The sequence below is a fragment of the Dryas octopetala genome, chromosome 8 (genome assembly GCF_963921425.1).
Source record: "Dryas octopetala chromosome 8, drDryOcto1.1, whole genome shotgun sequence".
In the NCBI taxonomy this organism is placed as follows: domain Eukaryota; kingdom Viridiplantae; phylum Streptophyta; class Magnoliopsida; order Rosales; family Rosaceae; genus Dryas; species Dryas octopetala.
Window position 1 is genome coordinate 15,581,396 of NC_141373.1, and position 23,567 is coordinate 15,604,962.

The 23,567-nt window shown below is 34.6% G+C and overlaps 2 protein-coding genes and 1 pseudogene across 9 annotated transcripts; all 3 read left to right on the top strand.

Annotated features, from left to right (window-relative positions):
- The first annotated feature begins 15,020 nt into the window (after nt 1–15,020).
- Nucleotides 15,021–15,638, top strand: LOC147277582 (putative glucan endo-1,3-beta-glucosidase BG5 pseudogene; annotated as a pseudogene).
- Nucleotides 15,639–17,663: 2,025 nt separating this feature from the next.
- LOC147277583 (putative LL-diaminopimelate aminotransferase, chloroplastic) lies at nt 17,664–22,992 on the top strand. 8 transcript variants are annotated; one of them, XM_086254863.1, is made up of 13 exons: nt 17,664–18,076; nt 18,796–18,877; nt 18,984–19,052; nt 19,237–19,417; nt 19,511–19,576; nt 19,744–19,831; nt 20,226–20,342; nt 20,952–21,014; nt 21,426–21,530; nt 21,642–21,695; nt 21,917–22,237; nt 22,339–22,545; nt 22,627–22,992. In XM_086254863.1, the coding sequence occupies exons 7-13, from the start codon at nt 20,244–20,246 to the stop codon at nt 22,783–22,785; spliced, it is 1,008 nt and encodes a 335-aa protein (XP_086110989.1). In that variant the 5' UTR covers nt 17,664–18,076; nt 18,796–18,877; nt 18,984–19,052; nt 19,237–19,417; nt 19,511–19,576; nt 19,744–19,831; nt 20,226–20,243; the 3' UTR covers nt 22,786–22,992. The 8 variants fall into 8 exon arrangements, with proteins under 8 accessions (XP_086110989.1, XP_086110992.1, XP_086110990.1 ...); XM_086254866.1 differs by having other exon boundaries at nt 19,247–19,417; nt 19,716–19,831; XM_086254864.1 differs by having other exon boundaries at nt 19,247–19,417; nt 20,200–20,342.
- Nucleotides 18,548–19,821, top strand: LOC147277584 (uncharacterized). Its single transcript, XM_086255665.1, has 6 exons — nt 18,548–18,564; nt 18,796–18,877; nt 18,984–19,052; nt 19,226–19,417; nt 19,511–19,576; nt 19,744–19,821. Exons 1-6 carry the CDS (start codon nt 18,548–18,550, stop codon nt 19,819–19,821), a joined length of 504 nt encoding a protein of 167 aa, XP_086111791.1.
- Nucleotides 22,993–23,567: the final 575 nt, after the last annotated feature.

Genomic DNA, 23,567 nt, shown 5'->3' on the forward strand with positions numbered 1-23,567 from the left:
TTCTTAATTAATTTGTTTTACTGCTTGCTATGCTTATAGTGTCTTCATTTGCTACTGTTTAGGTTTTTTTTTTTTTTTTTGGGGTGCAGAATTTGCTACTGTTTAGTTGGTAATTACAATTTGTTTTGATGGAGGTGTTAATATCCTGACAAATTGTTACTATCACCAATTTTCGTGGGTTAATTAAGCAAAGGCCAGGTCCTCCCATTGGTGCTTAACACAGATGTTGGGGTCATACGATTCGCGTGGGAAGAGTGACCAGCTGACAAGCCTAGCAGATTGCAAAAACACAGAAATTACTTTGACTATATATTATATATACAATCAGTCCCCAAGGAGGAGGGACAGAGAGAGAGAGTGAATGAATAGAAGCCCCTCTTTGCTACCTTTTACCACACTCATTCATACAAGCCAAATCAAACTATTTGCTTTTCATCTTTTTATTTTGGGTAAATACAAACCATTTTCTTCTTGTTGTTTGAGAGCTGAGAATGTGAGGAGGAAAAGAGATAGGTGTAAGGAGGAAAGGGAGGAGTGGGAGGGAGTTATGGGAATGAGAGGATTGGGAAGAAGAAGTTCACACAAATTCTTGTTTCAAATTATGAGACAGAAAAAAGACTTTTCCCCCAAGCCACTTATTCCAATGATTCCCTACTGTGCATCTCTTTCCCTTACTTTTCCTGCTTTTAATTTGTTCCATCATAATCTTGTGCTCAAACTTCTCTTGAGCTAATTAATTTTCTACTTAAATATTTTTGTAATTTATATATTTTTTTTCTAATGCTCTTCATGATTCATATATATAATTCATTTCTACTTGGTTTGTATACCCTCTTGCTGATTTTATGTGTTGTTTCCTTGCTTAGTGTTTTGCATATAATTTTTTCTTAAGAATTAGAAAAGGAAATTTCTTCTGAATTGCTGGTCAAGTTAAATCCAGAATAGAACTCCTTTTGGAATAAGGCTATCTTTGATCCTGAATTCTCTATTCCCAACTGTTCAGGATCCATTAATTGTTGAGTTTTTTTGTGCCAAAGGAGTGGATTACAAACACTGCCCTATTAGACTGAACTAAGTTTTCTCCTTCTGAGGGTTGGATCAAAATTAAACAGGCTTAAGCCTGCACTGTATTGTGTATAGCTTAAAATTCAACTGCATACTGGGATACTGGGATGTAATTGCATCACTTTATTTTAACCAAAATCAATGACAAATCTCTTAATCTGCACTTAAACCCAGAAATTCCCTCTGATTTCTCAATCTTTTTCTTTCACTAATTTCTCTCATACTTTTTTTTTGTTTCTCTGCTGTCATGAATTCTTCAATTTTTCATGGTATTAGAGCTCTAAACTGATGGTTTCTTTTGATCCAACTCTAATCTATACACTAACAATCAGTTCAACTGTAAAAGAACAATCAGTGATCTTGTGATATTATTGCATGATTACATTAATTAATGTCGTGGACTTGTGGGTGCATTATTGCATGATTGCAATACACATTTGTTGATTATGGTATTCCTTTCACCAAAGAGAATAAGAGATGCATATATTGCATGACACAACATTTCACACAATTAATGGACAGCAGATCAACCATAGCTTGTGGATATAGAATAGGAATGTGAGAATGCTTGTTTCTATACTCTCTCTCTCTCTCTCTCTCTCTCTCTCTCTCTCTATTTGATAAGTGTGTGCAACAGTGCATGTATATACAAGCAATCAATCAACAGATACATGAGGACTACAATGATAAGATTTCAATCGAACCATCTAGGTGCAACAAACATGAAAAAGCCAACCCAAGTCCATCCAAATCACCTTCAGTGAAATTTCTTGTACTGAAAAGAACTCCATATAAAATGGAATCTGACCCCAATCAGCTTAGCAGTTCTGTAGCTCTTAGAAGAGGAATACTTGTGTAGGTTTTCCAGAAAAAAAAAAATGTAGTAGCTGAACTTGAGGGCAAGGCAAGGCAGTCAAAGCGTGAGTGGGGCAAAATCTGATGTGAGAGAGAAAGAGATAGAGAGGGGGAGAAAGAGAGAGAGAGACAGAGGAGGGACAGTAAAAATGGGGACTGAGGATCCAGACTCATTGGTGGTAATCATTAAAATGCATCACTCATCTTCTCGAGAAAGGTCGCATATAACCATTGCACAATCACTTCTCATAAAGTCGGTCACATGACTGGTATATGACAAGTTGAATGTGAGACAGGAATTGCATATAATAGTTAGTATATGAATTTTTTTTGCAATAAAAGATAATACGTACTTAGTTTCCCTTTATAGCCTTTAGGGGCCCTTAATTATTTGTCCCCAAAATATATAGTACTAGCCCATTCATTGCCTTAAGGGCTTCGGGGTTGAGCACTTGAGCTGACCCTTGAAGCCTCATGCTCAGGGGCAGATCCAGGGTGGAGTCAATTGACCCCATGAAGCTTAATTGGGTCTTGGTATCAGTTGAAGGGGTAAAGTGTTTGTGTTTATGTTTGAAAGAGATAAAAAGACCAGAGAAAGGAGCAAGAAAGGATGACTCACGTGATTTACACATGAGTTTTTTTATTTTTTGAATTCTTAATTTGCCAAAACAACGACGTTTTGACAAATTAATTTGAAAAAAAAAACTGAGTAGAAGAGATCTTCGAAGGAAAGACTCAGACCTAGAAGGCAGAAACGAAACCTAAACCCTGAGTCATGCTTTAAACTTTAAACAAAAACTTAGAATTATAGGCTGCATACATATATATATATAATAGAGGAGTACTCTAAAACTAACTAGTTAGCAAGTTAATACGAAGCTAACCATGTTTTTGGGACCACCACATAACTAATCTTATAATCCGAATCGTCAATTATTTAGGTCATACTTCAAAGATCATCATTACAAAAAATCAACTAAATCGGAAATCATTTAGTCATCTAATTGAGATCAAATAAATAGACGATCAGTGTTTTCGATAAAAACATATAAATAATTGTTGTTATAATCAAATGACTAAATAATTTCCGAATTTGAAGATTTTTTACAGGGATGATCTTTGAAGTAGGGTCTAAAAAATAGATGGTTCGGATTTTGAGATTACATTGTGTGGTGGGCCCAACATGATGGTTAACTTTGTATTAACTTACTAACTAGTTAGTTTTAGAGCATTCTTGTATATTATATATATATATAATACAAAGTATATATATAATTACGCACTTAATTACCCAATTAAGCTAAACACAGATCGATGCCCATGTTACAAACAAAGCATCAGTACAACAAATGGAAAAAAAGAAAAAAGAATAAAGAAGATATATAACATTTTGAAGGAGCATACAATTCGTGTGACTGGGAAATTACAGAAAAGAGCAGTCAAACTAAAGCCACAGTGCTTTGACTGTCTTTGACTGTCCCATTTGATTCCCATATTCCATTATATATACGGTCAGTCCCAAAGCCATTGAATTGGAGGTTCATGGACATCCATACAAACCAAGCTGTTTTCTTGTTGATGTTGTTTGGGAGCTGAGAATGTGAGGGGGAAAAGAGAAAGGAGTAAGGGGGAAAGGGAAGAGTGGCAGAGAGTTTTGGGAATGAGAGGATTGGAAAGAATAAGAAGTTAGCACACAAATGTTTGCTTGAAATGACTTCTTCCCAAAACCTCTCGTTCCAATGATTCCCTACTGTTCATCTCTTTCCCTGACTTTTCCTGCATGCTTAATTTGTTTCATGATGTCCTTGTGCTCATACTAATTTTGATCATGTGAGCTCAATTTTTACTTATTCTTGTCTTCCTTAATAGTTAATACTTTGCACTAGATTTATTTAATCTTTTTTTATTTTTTAATTTTTTAATTTTTTATGTTCTTCATGATTTATATATATATATATATATAAAATTCATTTTCTACTTTATTTGTACACCGACGCTCTTGCTGATCTTGTCATCTTATGTGTTGTTGTTCAGTGTTATTCTTTACATATAATTTCTTCTTTAAGAACTTTGAAAGGGAGATGATTTTGGCACTTCAAAAATGACTTCTTACACTTTACACTCTCACAGATTAACACACAAATTAATATTTGCTTCAAAATATTGAGATAAAAAGAAAAGACTTCTCCCCAAAATTAACCACTCATGCCAATGATTCCCTATTGTTCATCTCTTTCCCTACATTTCCTTCTTAATTTGTTCCATTAATCGTAATCCTGCTTTTCTATTTTTTGAGTGTTTTTCATGATTATATATATATATATATATACAAGCCCCTTTCATTAAGAGATCCTTCATGGGTCCACTCAATATAGTATTTCAACGATCCGAACCGTTTATTTTTTAGAGTTATATTTAAAGATCATCCTTGTAAAAATTTAAGTTCATTGAAAACTATTAAGCTATTAAACTTTGATCAAATAAATAGACGAATAAAATATTTTCGATAAACACTTGAAATGGTAGTCATTTAATCAATGGTCAATTGGTTTCCGATTAACCTAAATTTTTACAAGGACGATCTTTCAATAGAGACTAAAAAAATAGACGGTTCCGATCATCAAAATACAATGTGAAGTGGATCCCACAAGAGATCCTTTAAATAAGCTTATTTAAGGGATCCCTCAATGGAAGGGGTCTAATATATAATTTATTTCTACTTGGTTTGTATGCCCGTTTGTGGATCTTAATGTTGTTTAGGGCCAGGGTTGGACATTGGATGAGATGAGACGAAATAGACCTCATCCCATCCCATCCCAAAGTTTTTGGTAGGGATCGGGATTAGGATGGAACGAAACTAGATGGTATGGGATGATGCCAACCTTTTTAATTTTTTTTTTGTCAAAATAACATATAACGACCTATTTCTTATTTATTTATTAATTTTTTTAGTCAACACTTAAATTTAACAACCTAGAATTTTCAGAATATATGCAGATCTAATCTAATCCAAAGTTCAAACCTAACAAATAGAAATATAGAATGCCCAAATTCATAATATATGTAATTGGGGTTTCAAACTTTCAATTAAAGTTATTATAGTATATGTTATAAGTTGAGTTAATTATACTTACACCCTTTGAGGTTTATCGTCTTTTCATATATACCTCCTGGGGTTTCAAAAATTACACATACACCCCCTGAGGTTTCAAAACTATTGCATATAACCCCCTACAAGAGAAAAAAATAAATAAACAAAAAAGAAAATATTTGTATTGAAGTTGGACCTTACACCTTAAGTAATCTTATTAGGCCATTTCACCCCTTAGCATGCTTTTTTGCATAATTTCTCATCATTTTTCATTTCATATAGGGGGTTATATGCAACAGTTTTGAAACCTCAAGGGGTGTATGTGTAATTATTGAAACCCCAGGGGGTGTATGTGAAAAAACGATAAACCTCAGGGGGTGTAAGTGTAATTAACTCTTATAAGTTATATACTTATACATATTTCAATTGGGGTTTGGGGTTTAAAGTTACTATAGTATATGTTATATACTTAATTATATATGTTACATATATAAATCATTGTATTATAAACTATCATATAATATATGTTATATTATATATAGTATATACTTAATTATATAGTATATGACAATATGTTATATAGTATATGTTATATGTTATATGTTATATGTTATAAACTATAAACTATAAATTATATAAAATATAAACTATATAAACTATAAACTAATATTCTTAGACTTTTTTGAAATGATAATATTTAAATAGAGATCTAAAATAATATCTTAAAGTCCAAAGGAATGATATATAAAATATATTTAATTTTATGAATTATTATATCAAGTCCAAATGATTATATATAATTTTTGTTCACACTTAATTAAAAAAAAACAAAAATTAAATATTTTTGATACGGTACGGGATGGTATGAGATTGAGATGTTGAAACCACTCTCATCCCATTGATGATTGGTACGGTACGGATTCGGTATGTGATATTGGTCGGTATCATTTTTCGGCACAAAATTGGCACAGAACAGAATGTAATCGGTATGGTTTTCGGTATACGGTATTGGTGCCTAGCCCTAGTTTAGGCCTTGTTTGATGCATATGATTAGATTGAATAGACTTATTTAGGCTTAATTAAGGGATCTCTCAATGGAATGAGCCTAATATATAATTTAGAGATAATTAGGCTTAGGTTCTTTAGAAAAACAGTTTTTAGATGGAAACCATGGGTGTTTTAAAATTTATAAGAAAATCTTTTTAATTTATAATAATTTATAAGAAAATTCTTTTAATTCATAATAAAGTCTTTCCCCGATTTGAAGGGTATTTCCCCTTTTAGGGTGTAGAGTGGGCTCTGTAAAGGCTGCATGTTAGGTTTTAACTCCGAGATTTTGGGCTAATATAAAGTCGTCAAAGAAGAAAAATAAAAGGACTTAATTAAAAAGCCTAAATTACTATCGGTTTTAGTCTGAGAAAGACTCATAAAATGGACTGGAGTCTAAGTCTCCCTATAATTTATTTCTACTTGGTTTGTATGCCCGTTTGCGGATCTTAATGTTGTTTAGGCCTTGTTTGATGCATAAGATTAGATTGAATAGGGTAATGACTAAATTCATGTGTATTCAAGGAAAAAGTTTGTAATTAGATTGTAGTAGTAATAACTTGAAGGAATGAGATGAGAAGAAGATGGACAAATTATAAGGGGATACTTATCCCTTTCAATCCCCCTAAAAATGGTGGGATTAGTGGGGATAAATTTCTTCTTATAAATAATCGATCTTCTTTTCATCACTTCTTCCATCAAGTTAGAAAACACTCTCTATGTTCTTCATTGAATATACATAAATTTAATAATTTATCTAATCCAATCCAAATCTATATATGCATCAAAGGAGGCCTTAGTGTTTTAGATGTAATTTCTTTTTAAGAATTAGAAAAAGGTAATTAATACTTTTGAATTGCTAGCCAAGTTCAATCCAGAATACTAGTACCACTGCTTTTGTATTTTCGCATTTTGCAATTTTTGTATCTATTATCAATTTCTTGCAGATCCAAATATCAGAATATATTGAAATTGGTGCAGTCCCACAAAAAGATAGAGCAAGGAATGGCCGGATAAAGAGCAAATTGATTGCACGTAATTCTTAGCCAAACTATAAGGACAAAATTGATCATTTGGCCTATTAAAGCATAATATATTCCAATCTCACCAACCAGATTATCATAAATCAAGGATTCTAATCCTATGATAGGGTCACACCCTTTATGAATTACAATCTCAGACCCCAACATTAATTACCTTCCAATTTATCACAAATGTAAAATAATATTACTGCATTAATTTATTCTTTCAGCTTCTATCAAAGGCTATGCCAAACGCCAGTCATGCCGATTATGAGTTGAAAATATTACTACATTAATATATGGTGGTACGAATTTGGTAACATCAATCCTTAACCTTATTGATTACCTTCCCATTTATTACAAATCTCCTATATATATATATATATATAAACCCTATTAACAGTCGATCGATCTTATCATCTGTTAATTGCCATCCAGTCATGCCTCAATCAGCTTAATCACTTCTATTAACAACTTACTTTTCTCTTTAATTTTGTTATTAATTATTATTCATTCTCCTTTCCTAGTGACATTTATTTGTATAAATTCGCGGCGTTTCGCACCTTATAAAAAAACACTTAAAGAATTGTTCTCCAAATCCTTTGAATATAATTAACATCATCAACTCCCATACTATATACTCGCTTCCAATGCCAATGGACTCCCCAATTGGTTATACAGTGTTAACATTGCTCTTTGCTTCTTCACTCATATTTCTCTCTTCTCCTTCAACCTCAAAAGCCTCAACTCCTTTGGTTGATCAAGCTGTTGCAAACAACGAATCCTTAAAAGCTTTCGATTCGTATACAAAAACTCCATCCGCATCCGCATCAGCATCAAATCTCCTCAATTATCTCGGTAAAATCACTCTTGACTTGTTAATGAAGCGTGCAGCAGATTGCCTAGTTTTCATTGGACGGTTGCGATTGCACATCCTAGAAACTGTTGAAAAGTGTCCTGATTGTTTCAAGAGAATTGTGATGACAATCTTCGATGCAAGAAGGGGGTTCGATGACCAAGTCAATAACTGTGACTTGGAGTTGATGAATGAGACGTACAAAAATGAGCTATTGCATGCCAAAAACTATAACGTCTCCTTATGTTATTAGCATTAGAGAAGCTATATATCACAGCTGAGCTTTAACAAAGTCTGTAGAAAGTAGAAACATGATTCTCCTTATGTTCCTTTTTAATAAATGCTCGAATTGATATCCCAATAACTCTGCAGCAATCAATAATTCTCCACTGTTTCTTCTAGTGACTCTAGCATAAGTACTGGCTTTAATGGAGTACATGAAGAGCCGTCCCTGAGCAAGGGCACCAGGGGCGACCGTCCAGGGCCCAATTTCAAGATGGGCCCAAATTTTTTATTTTATATATATATAATTGCTGCTGATTAGCTGAGTGTGTTGTTATAAAAAAAAACGTTAGTGTGTACGTATATATAATTGCTAGTGGTTAAAAATTATAGTTTTTTTTTTTAAAAAGTGGGGCCCAAAGTTATTGGCCCAAAGTTGCATAATCATTGCATGCTGGGGGAAAGAAAAAGAGCTGAAAGTTGAAATGTTTTTTTTTTTCTTAAACAAATATCTCACTCTCTCTGTCAGTCTCTCTCTCTTTTAGGCTTTTAGCTCGTCCAGACTAACCCAGTTACCTAGTCGCCCTCTTCCTCAATTCTCAATCAATTAATTCAATTAAATTGAAGACTTGAAGTTAATTCTCAATACTTCAGCCTTCAGCTTTCCTCTTCAGTCTTCTCTTGAGTCTTGATCTCTTTCTTAGCCCTGTCTTCCGGCATTTTCATTAACTGTTTTGATCCTTATCTTATTGTAATTGTTTTTTTAGGTGGTGCATTTGATCACATGTTTGCTTAGATTGTTGAAGAACCTTTTTTTGACAAGTCTAAAAGCTGCAACTTTAATTTCTTTTTGTTCAAAGTTTGTATGTTCGAAGGCCTTGTAACTTTAATTATTTTTTGTCCAAAATTTTTTGTTCAAAATTTGTATAAACTGTGATATTATCTTATGTTTAAAGAAAATATTATTTTCTTTTTAATTTTCAAGCAAAAATAAATGAAAAACATGTCTATAGAATTATATATATATATATTGTACAAGGGCCTATTTCAGATTTTCGCCCCGGGTCTCTAAAATGTCAGGAACGGTAACATCAATGGAGTTTGAGCTTTATTTTCCGTTTCTTCTTGTTGTTTTGTACCTAGAGATAGTAATGGTGCAGCACATATGCTGAGGGCCGGTCCAATAAAAAATGAGCCAATGGAGAATTTTTATTTTTGTGACAGCCTAAGGTGGACGAAAATTCAAATGAGACATTCTTAATTTGAAATGCCACTAAAATTTTATGTTGCTTTTTTCCTTGGATTTTAATTTGGGAATATTTTTCATTTAAGAAACATACTTTGGTGCAATCGTAACTTAGGACATATATTTAGAAGTACTGTCTTAATGTAGGGCATATACTTATATGTTGTGTTAATGTAGGCCATTTGGTGGATTCCGTCATGTCAGACCTTAATTTAAGGGTTAAAATTGTCATTTATATTAAAAAAAATTAAATTTAAAACTAAAAATAAAAAATATTAAAACTAAAAACAAAAAAACAAGAAAAAAGAAAAAAGAAGAAGAAGAGGTGCAGATCGCACCCCCTCCCCACCCATCCCCAACCTTCGGCGGAAACCTATTCGATGAAGGTGAGGTGAGGATGGATGGGTCGGGCTTGGCTGGGGCGGAAGGTCGGCGTGGGCTTGGTTGGAATGGGGTGTGGCAGAGGGAGGGGCAGGTCAAGGCCTAGGTTGGGAATAAAGGGGTAAGGGCGGGGAGGGCTTAGGTTGAGGGGGAGAGAAGGGGAAGGGAGGAGAGGGGAGGAGGTGGGTGCGACAGAGAGGGGGTGTGTGGTCGAGTGAGGAGGAGTGCGACTGGGGGAGGGGGTGCGTCGGGTGAGTGGGGGTGGGTCGGGGCTGGTTAAGGCGGGAGGGAGGTGGTCGGGTGAAGGGGGAGGTTGGGGTTGGGTGGGAGGGGGGTGTGACGGGGCGGATCTGGGGCTGGGTGGGTGTAACGAGGATGGGCTGGGTTGGGGCGAGGGGAGGAGGAATGAGGTAGGGGATGAATTTTGTTTTTGTTTTTGTGAAAACTATATTATAAATAGTTTATTTTTTTATTAAAAATAGTTTAGTTTTTAGTTTTACTATTTTTTAGTTTAATTTTACTGTTTTTTAATTTAGAAATAGAATTGAAATCTTATTTAATCTGAAAGACCAATTTATCCCTCATTTTGATGGAGTTAGTAACAGAGTTGACAGTTCTAAATACACTTCTAAATATGTGTCCTAAGTTACGATTGACACTAAAGTATATGTCCTAAATTAAAAAAATTCCCTTTTAATTTCATGTTGCCTTGCTAAAAGGTAAATAAAGTAAAAAGCCTGAATATTTTTATAACAATATCACACACCCATTAACATGTGTGTTGAAAAGAAACTAAAAGAACATAGTAACAACCTATGGTAAACGAAGAACTAGGGTTCTTGATGCTTGTGATCTCTGGGATTTTTATGGGGGTCAAAGTTGTGTTTTTGGAGTCTCAAAGCCTCTATTTATAGTGGACAAACCCTAATCGATGACTTCGATCCCAAGAGTCACGATTCTTTGAGAGGTTGTAACAGGCAAGAATCTTGAATGGTTATGACTCTTGATCTCCTAGGATTCTTCGGTTCCTTGTTCAAGTGGGAGTTAGCTTCTTCTGGGCCTAATCATTTTGTTGTTAGTGGGCTCGGTCCACGATGCTTCTGCATGGACTCCTTGGTTTGGGCTTCGTCTTGTATTCGTGCAGCCCATTTCATCAAGTACTTTCTCCATTAATTGGGCCCATTTCATTGATGGCCCAATTAACCCCGCAATAACTGGTCCATTTAAGAAAATGCAAAATTTTGCCCAAACAAGACCTATCATTATAGGGACAATATATTTAATATCCTTGGAGAATATTTGACAATGAAACTTGGAGGAGAAAAAGGAGCAATAACCGAAATACCTAAGGAGTGGGTATTCCATGGTGGTGCTGAAATCACTAGTGAAATGAAGGGCATTTCTCCATGAAATCTTGTGTACTTGGTTTCTACAAGGATAATTTCTTTATCTTGCAGTTTGCCTTATTATTATGTGTAGTACCCATGAGGATCAAAATAGGAATATGGCTAGGTTAGGTTAACATACTTTCGCTATTCAATTTTGTTTTGTTGCCTATAGAATCCACATAAGCCTCCATGTACGACACAAGAACATTGCGGACCAAGTACGACACGAGCACGAGCACTAGTACGAAATGCACCTAAACTAGGCACGACTCGGTTAACATTGTTTTTTTTTTTTTTCCTTTTCTATAGTTCTTTTCAACAAGAAAATTCAATTTCTAAAGCAAAAAAATTGTACTATTTAATTATAACAAAGAAAAATATCATAAGATAAGTTCTCACCCTAAAAACAAAAAATAAAAAAGGGCTTGTGGTATCGGCCTAGGTCTTAGCCATCCACCCAGCCCATTTGATATCTCTAATCTAAACACAAACCCAAAAACACAAAATGTTTTACCCAAATATTTGATCCAATATATTAGATTTGTCACCTAAGCTTATTTAAACAATCCGTCATTGGGATAAGTACGTAGTAACAGTCATTGGCTCACGTGGAATATTATCTTCTTCTTTTTTGATCATCATAGGTCTGTTTCATAGGCTGTAGGTATGTAAGCATTCATTGTGTTCCTACAACAAGTACTCATACGTGCCTGATGTTGATGTTGGTTTTGCATTAATGCAGTAGTGCTAGTAGTAATGCTCCTAACATCAAACAGCCCCAGTTCAACCAGGTTGGGCTAAATGGTTGTTAGAAGCACAATTAAAGAAAATATGAAGGAAAGTATGAGTGTGTGAGCTAGGCACATATACATGACTTTATATAGAGGTTTCTAGAGAAATTTTCTTGTATAATGATCATATATACAGTCATTTTTTTCTTTTATGCATCCAAAATTTTAATGGGCCTTTTGCTATATGTACATTTATTCAAAGTACAGACTAAACCAACATAAGAGACCAAAAAAGGTAACTATTTTCGTGATAAGAAGGAATCTCTGCATTTCAAAATATAAGCTAGAAGGGTGAAAGTGCACGAGATAGACTAAAGTTTTGAAACTTTGCATGATTTCCTTGCATACCCTAAGATCCAGTTGGTTAATATGGAAGATAAACTACGGAAAACATAAATGTGTGAAGTTTAGTGCATTACCCATTTTATGGACTTTTTAGTGCTGTCAACAGCATGACACAAACATGACTTGATTAAATCAGGCACGGAAGGGCATGAGCATGAAACAATCTGAGCTGTCACGAGCACGACACAAGTTAATGCGCCGGGTAAACCAAAGTTTTTAACCCATTAAGAACGGCTTGACACGAGCACATCATGGGCTAAGCACAATACTAGCACGAACAGTACAAAATGGGTCTAAACTAGGCACGACTTATTTAACATTTTTTTTCCAAGCCATAAATTTTTAATATTTAATTATAAAAAAATATCATAAGATAAGTTTTCTCACCCTAGAAACAAAAAATAAAAAAGGACGCATGTGGGCCTGGCCTAGGTATTAGTTATCCGCCCAGCCCGTTTGACACTGTTAATATGAACACATACCAAAAAACACAAAACTTTTTATCCAATATACAATCAGATTTGTCAATACTTAAAACTAGATTAAAATTCATATAAAAAAGATACATGGAATATCAAGCCAAAACAGGAGAAATTATTCTATATAACCAATATACTGCCACGTGGTATAACCAACCTATGTGTTATAATATGAGTGGAAGTTATTAATACTATACCTTACAAATATAAACATGACGTCTAATAATACCGTTACATGCACGTTAGATTAGTTATACTGTGTGGCGGTCTATCGGTTATACCTAATAATTTTTTCCAAAACAAATACATAAAACCCTAAGTACTTCTAGATCTCCTCATTCTTGTGCCTTCACCTTGACCTCTCCTTGGCCTCTCGACTTAATCGCCAGCTGCCAGAAAATCATAGAATGCGTTGCCCCTATCTCCACCAACTGAGATTATCATTTTTTAAAAAAAGAAAAGAAGTAGCTACATACTAATTAAGTAATTAATGTCCGAGAACTGAGAACATTCAAAGCGGTAGCTATATACATAATAATTAAGGAAGAAAAAAAAATAGTAGCTACTTACTAATGTCCGACGAGACAATCATGTTCAAATATAGTAGTTACTTTAAATTTTAACAAAAAAGGATTAGCTAATAACGTGATCGAGTTAAAAATTGTATATAGTAACAAATTTGTGGGATGCAGACAAAATTATCTAATAAGGTACTATGTGTGGTGGTCTAAAACATACCAATATATATGTAAGTTAATACAAAATATACAATCCTTTGAGACCCATATATCTCATAATCCTTATTATTCATTTTTTAGGTTTCACTTTAAAGGTCATCTTTGTAGAAAATAAATCAAATCTGAAGTCGTTTAGCCATTTATTTATAATTACAATCATTTCAATGCTTTCACAAAATATTGTGTTTATCTATTTATTTGTTTATAGATGACTAAACGACTTCTGATTTAATTAATTTTTGTAAATATGATCTTTGAAGTGAGACCTAAAAACTTATGAGATACATTATATTGTGTAGTGAGTCCAAAAAAGTGGTATGTTGCATATTAACTTAATGGTATTGTTTAAAGCACTCATGTTAGAGACATTAATTACTTTAAAATTAGGTATTAGAGACTACACATATGGACATGGATAGTGGCCATATATTTGGATTGGATTGAATTATGCAAGGGCTTCGTTATTACCCTATCCATATGTCTATTAATTATAAATAAATGGATAGACGAATTTTGATTCTAATTTGACCACGGAGAGAATTGTGGATAATTGACGAAAAAAATGGTTAGCTACTTATTAATAATGTGATAGAGTAGAGAATTGTGGATAATAATTAACAATTTGAGAGAATTGCAGGCAGCAGCTATATCTAGCAAAATCTATAAATATACAATGAAAAAAAGTTGCAAACTCACAAACAAGAAGCTATCCAACATCTCAAATTATTCGTTTTATTCATATATATATATTATCAAGGTATGTAATTTTTTTTCTCGTTAATTTCACGTCTTTCAGAATTATTGTTCTTTCATGCAAAGGAGTTCCTTCTCTTTCCTCTTTTTTGAGTACGTACTTATCTGCATACTTTCATTGTTAATTATGCAACACATGCACATTTTTGTTACCTTTTAATTGCAAAGTATATACAATCTTGTTAGACGGTCTGATATATAATTAATATTATATTAGAACGTATGAAAATTTCGATATATATAATTGATAAAAAGGTGAATTAATTTAGGTTTTAATGTTTTATGTTAGATTAAGCAATCGTTTGCGCTATGTCACCTTTCTGGGTTGTATTGCTTGTTCTGTCGACTGCAACTGTAAATAGTCAGCAACAAGTCTGCGAAGCTACTGCATCTACTACTAGTCCGGTAGGCGTTTGCTATGGACAATTAGGAAATAACCTACCTACGTACATCAAATAAAGCAGTTGATGTGTTAGGAAAGTATGGCATTTCCAGAATTAGGCTCTTCGATTTCAACGAATCAATGTACCAAAGTCTATCGGCTATGGAAATCTCCGTAGCCCTAATAATGGAAAATAATGTTGTACTTGAAGCCCAAAACAACGAAACCGTTGTCAAAGAATGGTTAACAAGCAATGTGTTCTCAAGGAGTGGCATGAACATCAATTATATCGTTGTTGGGGACAAGGCCATCCAAGGGATTAGCTCGGCAATTTTGCCGGTAATGCAGATTGTTCGCTGAATGCTCGACACTCAATTTCTTGGGCGGATCAAGGTGACAACTTCGTTTCCTCACAGGGCAGCATTCGATACATATTATCCACCTTCAACTGCTGTGTTCATAGGAAGTGCAATTGAGGACATAACAGGCATTCTCAAATTTTTATCAACACAAGGAGCACCTCTCATGGTTAGTTTGTATCCTTACCTAGAATATGTACGTAATCGGTCTATGGACTTGGATTATGTACTATTTAGGGCAAAAAAACCTGTGCTTGTGGATCGGTCGGGCAGAGACAACTATTTTAACTTGTTTGATGCCATGGTGGATGCTTTCTACTATGCAATGGAAAAACAAGGGGTCTTGGACGTCGGCGTAATCATCGGCGAAACTGGTTGGCCGACTGCCGGCAGGAATGGAAACATAACAACTCCGCAGATGACGGCTACATATAATAATAACTTGCTCAAACATTTGGAGAAAAGGAAGGGGACCCCAAGAAGACGTGAGTTCATTATTGAAGGGTATATTTATTCCATGTTTGATGAAGATTTAAAGCCCCTAGGCGACTCCCAATACTTTGGAATTTTCCAACTCAATCAGGAACCCAAATATCCTTTATTTACTCTTAATTCTTAATCAAATTCCACTACCATTTCCTTGGTATTGTACCTTTAAAAATGGAGGAATATATATATATTTTTCCCCATAAATAATAGGATTAGTTTTTCTTACTTAAATAGCTGAAAAATCCATTCCCAATGTTCGAGATAGCAATTTGTTATACCGTGTTCTTTTTTGGGAATATTTTATGCCATTTATTATACCTTACCACTATATATTTCTCGTACCATTTTGTTATACCGATTTATTATACTTATTTATCATGTACGTGCTACAAATATGTAGGTTAATTTGTTGGTAGTTTTCTATATAGCTGAGGATTATTTAAGTTTTTCCACATTTCACCAGGCCAAAAAAAAAAAAAGTTTTTCCACATATCACAGTATGTTCAGTTAGGGTAAGTCTTGTATATATATATTTTTTTTTGTTAATTACGTCTTGTATTTTTTTACTACTCCTTTTACTCCCAATTAAATATCAACATAGATAGCTCATCACCCTTTTGCAACATCTCAAGTAACAACAACTCCATCTTTGCTGTCTCCAATATCGATCTTGTGCTCTTTCTCCCTCAATCCAGTAAGAAATATGATCGTGAGCAAATTATAATTGCATTTCTTAGAATTCTGAGTAAACTAAATATCAAACATTAACTAACTAACTGATCGAAACTCCACAACATAAGGTTTTTCATCCATGGTTACGATAGTCAAACACAGTGTTCCTACAAGTGGAGAGTGTTGATGCAAAAAACTAGAGAGTCAAAAGCATCAACGTAGAACATTAAGTCTAGTCTTCTATTATCTTCTCTTTGTGATGAGATCCTTAGGGCTTGAGATGATCAAGCATGTACACAGTGTAGATGGCGAAAAACCTTGCACAACTCAGAACAAACATTACCGAATCAAGATGGTACCGGTGTGGTAAAGTCAGTATGATCTAGGGAAATTTTGGCTGAGTTTGTGTACTAACTCTTGTGTGTCCTTTCATGGAGTTTGTGCGATCTTCCTTTTATAGGCAAAAATGAGGGAGGAAGATATTTACCTGCACTTGGATGGAGGGTGGAGGTGAGGCCACGTCCTAGGTCGGAACAATGCTATGCACAACCACGTACCAAGAGAGCTTGTGCATTTGAGGAGAGTTGGTAGCGCCAGTTGTCCCATCCAGACTTACACTTGTCAGTCAACTCAAGTGTAAAACTATATGTAAAGTATAATGAGAAAATTAATATCCAGTTCCCATAGTTCTAAGGTGGTTGTTGACCTCGGGTATTGTTCTCAACGATACCGACACGATATGGTACGGTACGCCTAGATACTGATCCCGCCTTAAGATCTCTCGGTGGGGTCAATCCAAGATCGGGTTCGGTGGTGGCCGGAGACAACTCCTCCGACCCGATTCAGCCAAATCTTCCTCATGGGAATGGCATGCGTATGTCAAGGGCTAAGTCCATAACTTCAATTGCGGTGTGCCCCAACCTTGTCTTGACTGGGTCAAACCGTTGAAAAGTCATATCTCCATTAGGACGCTTGTTAGGCCAGATGTCAAGATGTCAATACGTGGTTCATCAATTTTAAAAAGTGAATTTATCCACAAGCATAGAGCATAAATAAAGACTAGCCATTTCACTACAACAAAATTGTCAATAGATATCACCAATTTTATATCAGATTTGAAGTTGACTGATATTGTAAAAATTATAATATCAGATAATTTTTTAGCTGATTTCTAAACTCTATTAGAAATCACATGGTTTTTATCAACTGATATATAATGTTTTTCTTTTTTCTAAGAATTTATAAAGACGTCAGTTTAAACTGTCAACTAATATGTTAAGTTTACATTTTTTAATTTTTTTTCCCATCCACCCAAACACCTGATATAAATTTTTTTTACTTTTTCTTATATATTTTTATCATATCACTGTAACATGTCAACTGATATCATCTTAAGATCAATTGACCTAATTTTTGTATTTCCACATCTAGGTTTAATTTAAACAACCCAAATTTTTTTTTATATTCTCTCTCCTCTCACCCGCATATCTCTCTCTCTCTCTATTCTCTCGCCTCTTTCCTCTCTCTCTTGCGCCGATCATCTTCCTCAGAAAATTCGTCGTCGTTGTCGTCCGAAGGCCAACGACGACGGGAGTACCACCAAAAGGCTCGATCGTCTTCTTCTACTCTCCATCCTCGTGTCTCTGTCCATCCCAAACAACCGCTGATCATGGCGAATCGAAGCTACAGGGCCGATGGCCACTCCTGCGGCAATCCATCGATCCCGGCGAAGTTGAGATGCCAGGCCTTGTGGGTTTTGAAGCTGTCGTCGTTCTGAACATGTTGGTGGCCTCCGATTGTTCATCGGACCACTGTACAAGGCGAATCGACGCCAAGAAGCCAGCGGCGGCTTCGACGCGATTTTGACGGTTCCGGCGGCCAATTCCATTGAGTCAGGTATCGATTTCAATCTTCTCTTCATCCTCTACATGTTTGTTGGCTCCGTTTTGCTAAATTGTTAATAGAATCGAAAAGCCCAATTTGGATTTGAGAATGAATATGTGTGTGCGTGTTCCCGATGCACTCAAATTTTACAGACACTTCTTTGAGGAAATAATTAAATGTGCTCTGGTTTGCCCTCTAAATGGACATTTTGAATTGATATTAACTAGGCCTAACAATTTGTTGAACAATGGAAGACAGTAAAACAATGCTCGATCTATACATATGTGTTCATGCACATGCCACATAATAGATAGTATTAAGACGTATTACCCCTATATAAGGGGCTAGGGAGGCTCCCTGTACGGCCCTATTTCTACATCATCTAACCTTCTCATAATAACTAGAAGAAGTCACATTATTCTTGCATCTGTTCAATGTATTATCTGCTTAAAAACTAACTTCGTCACTTGATTTGCTGAGCAAATGATAAGTTCTGTTCTGTACTTTATAATTCAAAAGAAGCTCCTATATGCTTATTTTCTTAGTTCTCTGTTGTATGATTCCTGTAAAGTTCTGTTCTGTAATTTATAATTCAAAAGAAGCTCCTATATGCTTATTTTCTTAGTTCTCTGTTGTATGATTCCTGTAAAGTTCTGTTCTGTAATTTATAATTCAAAAGAAGCTCCTATATGCTTATTTTCTTAGTTCTCTGTTGGATGATTCCTGTACAGGGCTGACATTTGGTCATTTGGTATAACGGCATTGGAGTTGGCCCATGGTCATGCACCATTTTCAAAATACCCTCCAATGAAGGTACTTAATTCTGTTACAAGGGTGTTTAACTAGAATGTATACAAATACATGGTAGTGCTTTATTAAAACCTCTGACATATCAAACTCTCTTTGTATGTTCTCATAGGTTCTCCTCATGACCATACAGAATGCCCCTCCGAGACAGGATTATGATCGTGATAAGAAGTTCTCTAAGGTATTGGTTTTCTTTCTAGATGGACAATTATATTGACGCATATATGTGTTTAATGTATGTAAAGCATATATTAGTGCATTGTGTATCATTAATTGGTATGTAAGTGGTCAAAGGCTTCAACTGTAGTTGCTTCTTTATATTGTATTTCGCTTAGGGAATAATATTCTAATTAGAGGATTTCCAGTCGTGATCAGTCTTTTAAAGAGATGGTTGCAATGTGCCTGGTAAAAGATCAAACAAAGAGGCCAACAGCAGAGAAATTGTTAAAACACTCCTTTTTTAAGCATGCAAAACCTCTAGAGCTTTGTGTAAAGAAATTGTTTGCAGACTTGCCACCACTTTGGAATCGTGTAAAGGCCCTCCAGGTTAGCTGTCATACTGTTTTTATATCGCTTCCTTGCTTCCACACGTGTTGGTATACTAAATTTATGAATTGCTAAGATATTACGATATTGCAGATTAAAGATGCAGCACAACTGGCGTCGAAGAAAATGCCTTCAGCAGAGCAAGAGGCAATATCACAGGTATGAGACGTCTCTTGAAGCTGTTATTTTTTACATAATCTTGAGTTAAACATGGTCAAAGGATCTTACATTCAGAGCTCAGTCATGTAAACTTGATAGCTAATTTGTGTTTTACAATTTCTTTTTCTCTAATTTTTAGTGGTGTCATCTTGTATTCCCTTGATCAGAGTGAGTACCATAGAGGAGTTAGTGCTTGGCACTTTGACATTGAGGATTTAAAAGCTCAAGCATCCCTGGCACTTTGATCATACTCTTGTAAGTGCTTAATATCAATCATACTCTTGAGGAGTTAGTGCTTGGCACTTTGACACTTCTTATGAGTGAAACTGTTTTGTCTTATGAGTGAAACTGATTTGGATCCAAAGTTTCTTTACTGTATTTCATGTGCAGCAATTTTGGTTTATTATTAAATAAAATAGCCTAAAGTTGTAAATTTTCATTATAATAGAAAGTATAGCACCACCTTTACGTACATGTTCCAACCACAAATTAAAGGCCGTCTCCTCTCCTCCTTTACATGTAGAAGTTAAAGCAAACTATATTTTCTTTCCTTGTGTGTATTGTTGTGATTTTGTTTTAAATCTTGGACCATTTGTTCAGTATATTAGCTAATAATATTAAAGACCATTGCATATGGTCTCTTAACCAGATATTCAAGCGCGAGTTTATGCATGCTCAGAAGTACCCACATGAAAGGATAATAAGACTTGGTATCGGTGATACTACAGAACCTATACCAGACATAATCACATCTGCTATGGCTAAGGTAATTTAGTGGCTCCCAGATTATTGTATATAATGTTTTTTTTGGCCGTGTAAAATCTGAAAATAAAATCCATTCAAACTGCAGCAACCCTTTTACCACTTGAGCCAATGCCTGAGGGATTGACTTGATTACAAATTATAAGCAATAATATGCTGGTTGTGTTTGATATTACTTTTTCCATAATAAAGTTCATTGTTGGTTTTCTTATTTAGTTCAACTGTCCTTTTATTTATCATTTCCTCTATAATCCAATATTTGGGACAGTCGTGACAAGTGCATGTCTTCATCCCCTCAGTCTTCTTTTTATAACCTGCTAGTAAAAGTGTAGAAATATAAAACTCATTGCTATACGCAAGCCTTGACTTGCATGATCAGAGAAAATTAGTGAGAGCATGTAGCACAGCAATATTTTCGATTGCTTGATTTTAATTTTACCTTTCTGTTCAATTTTCTTTTTGATGGAGTTGAAAGAAGCAGAGAGAACACAAACTTAACATTTTCTTATGCTTGATATGTGTGTATATATATATATATGCTAAATTGTAAAGAGCTATTTTTTCTTAGTTTCTAGTCTGATGAATATTAAGCTCTTATATTATGTTCTTACAGCAAGCATATGCTTTATCAACAGCTCAAGGTTACAGAGGGTATGGAGCTGAGCAAGGCCATACGGTAGGATGTAATCTTTTGGTGTTTATTCTGATTTTTCTTTTTTATTTTTGCTTCTTGATTGATAGAAGAAATTATAATTTCTCCTAAACCAAATCAACCGTATTGGTGCATAGCCTGGTTGTCACCATCATTCATGTCATTGATTTTGAACCTGAACTTACCTTCCCCATAAGTAAGCATATCATTTATTTATTAAGTCAAATTATGAAGCATGTGTGAACCAAAAAAAAGCCTATTGCAATATGTTGATGACAGAATTATTATCAGTGGTAAATCAAAGGAATCAAAAAAGTACAATCATCAGACATGATGAGGAGTAGATATTTTCATCCTTCTTTGAGATACTATGAACTACATTGTTGTACTTTCTTTTCTCCTTTAGTGACTAAAATTTAGTAAGTTTTGGTGCAGGAATTACGGATGGAAATTGCAGAAACATTCTACAAGAATATGGGCATAGAGGGCAATGAGATTTTTGTATCAGATGGTGCACAATGTGACATTTCTCGCCTTCAGGTAAGAAAAACTTGATGTGTAGCAAATCTAATTGGATAAGAGTGAAGACCTGTTATTATTTAGGTTCGAAGGCAAAATATCTGGTATGAGTTCTGACTTTTGCCCCCTTAGCAGATGCTTCTGGGATCCAATGTGACAGTGGCTGTGCAAGACCCTTCTTTTCCGGTAAATATAAAACAAATCTGATCTTAACCTAATATTGCTCCTTTAAAATTCTAAATCAAGATGAGACATAATGAAAATGATTCATTGTCATCTCACTGTCAATATTATTTTCCTTTTCCGTTATAACTATGCTCCAATGACTATTGTTATTGGATAGTAAAGTAAGGCTACATTGAACGTTTTTGCTGGATACCTTATTGATGTACTATGTTTTGGGATAGGCATACATAGATTCTAGTGTCATTGCTGGTCGAGCAGGCAAGTTTCAAGAGCGTACCGGGAAGTATAAGAACATTGAGTACATGAACTGTAGGCCTGAGAATAATTTTTTTCTGGACTTAATAACTGCTTCAAGGGCAGATATCATATTTTTCTGCTCTCCAAACAATCCAACTGGCAATGCTGCATCACAGCAGCAACTAAAGCAATTGGTGGAGTTTGCAAAAGCAAATGGATCAATAATAGTTTATGACTCCTCATATGCTGCTTATATATCAGATGAAAGCCCAAGATCAATCTATGAAATTCCTGGGGCCAGAGAGGTTTCTCAGTTCTCACCACCATATATCATTTTGTGTTTGACAACAGCAAATCCACAACCTGATTCTTACTGGAAGTTGCTTTTGGCCAATTTTGTGTACAGGTTGCAATTGAAATTTCATCCTTCTCCAAATTTGCTGGGTTCACAGGGGTCCGCCTTGGTTGGACGGTTGTCCCTGAAGAGTTGTTGTATGCAAATGGATTTCCAGTCATAAAGGATTATAACCGCATAGTGTGTACCTGCTTCAATGGTGCATCAAATATTGCTCAGGCTGGAGGACTAGCATGCCTTTCTGCAGAAGGTTACCAGGTTAGAATTTACATCCCATTTCTGTTCCAAGTTAGTCATTGCAAGGTCTATCTTTCAAGTAAAAAAATTTTACATTTTCAGGCTATAACCACTATGGTTGACTACTACAAGGAGAATGCAAACATAATTGTTGACACATTCAGATCACTTGGGTTGCATTATGCTTTTGCAGGTCTAGTGTTCATGAGAAGAGCTTATGTATATTTAGTCTCAATCAACACAACTTTAAGATGTGAATGATTCTACTCCACTAGCTAGATGAAGTTGTCAGCTTTTGTATCTTCAAATTAGTACCATCAGTCATACCTTAGTAATTCTTTATGTATTTCCTTAACTATAGAACTACTTGTTGGATATTATATTGTAATCCCTTTTTGGGTACTTTGAATGTTATTGGTGCTTAAAATATGAAATATATGGGAATGAAAGATTTTATACTTGCACAAATTTCAGGCCATTTCAAAATACAGGCACAATTGTATATTTAATTCATTGATATGCTTTTTAGGTGAAAAAAAAATTAATATATATCATACATTCCAAATCAGTTTTGGTCTAAAAACTGAAATGTTATGTCATTTTGATATCAGATTTTCTCTCAGACCTGATATATAAACAATATTTAGATATCAGAGTATGTTCCATACCTGATATTGATATCGAGATTACATATCAGATTTTATCATATACCTGATATTGATACCAAGATTTTAAATCATATTCTACCTCAAACCTGATATTGATATCATGGTTTTATATCATATTCTACCTCAAATACGATATGTATTGATCAGAACTATTGATATTCGAATTTTATAGATATCAGAAATAATATAAAAAATGATATATAAACAATGTTTACATATCAGTTTAAAACTGATATTTAAAATGTGAACATTAGATATCACGACGCGCTATATCAGACGACTACCCAAATAGATATCAGTCCACGACTGATATCTATCGACATTTTTGTTGTAGTGTTTAGAGCATAAATAAAGACTTTCCGTTTAGGCCCGTTA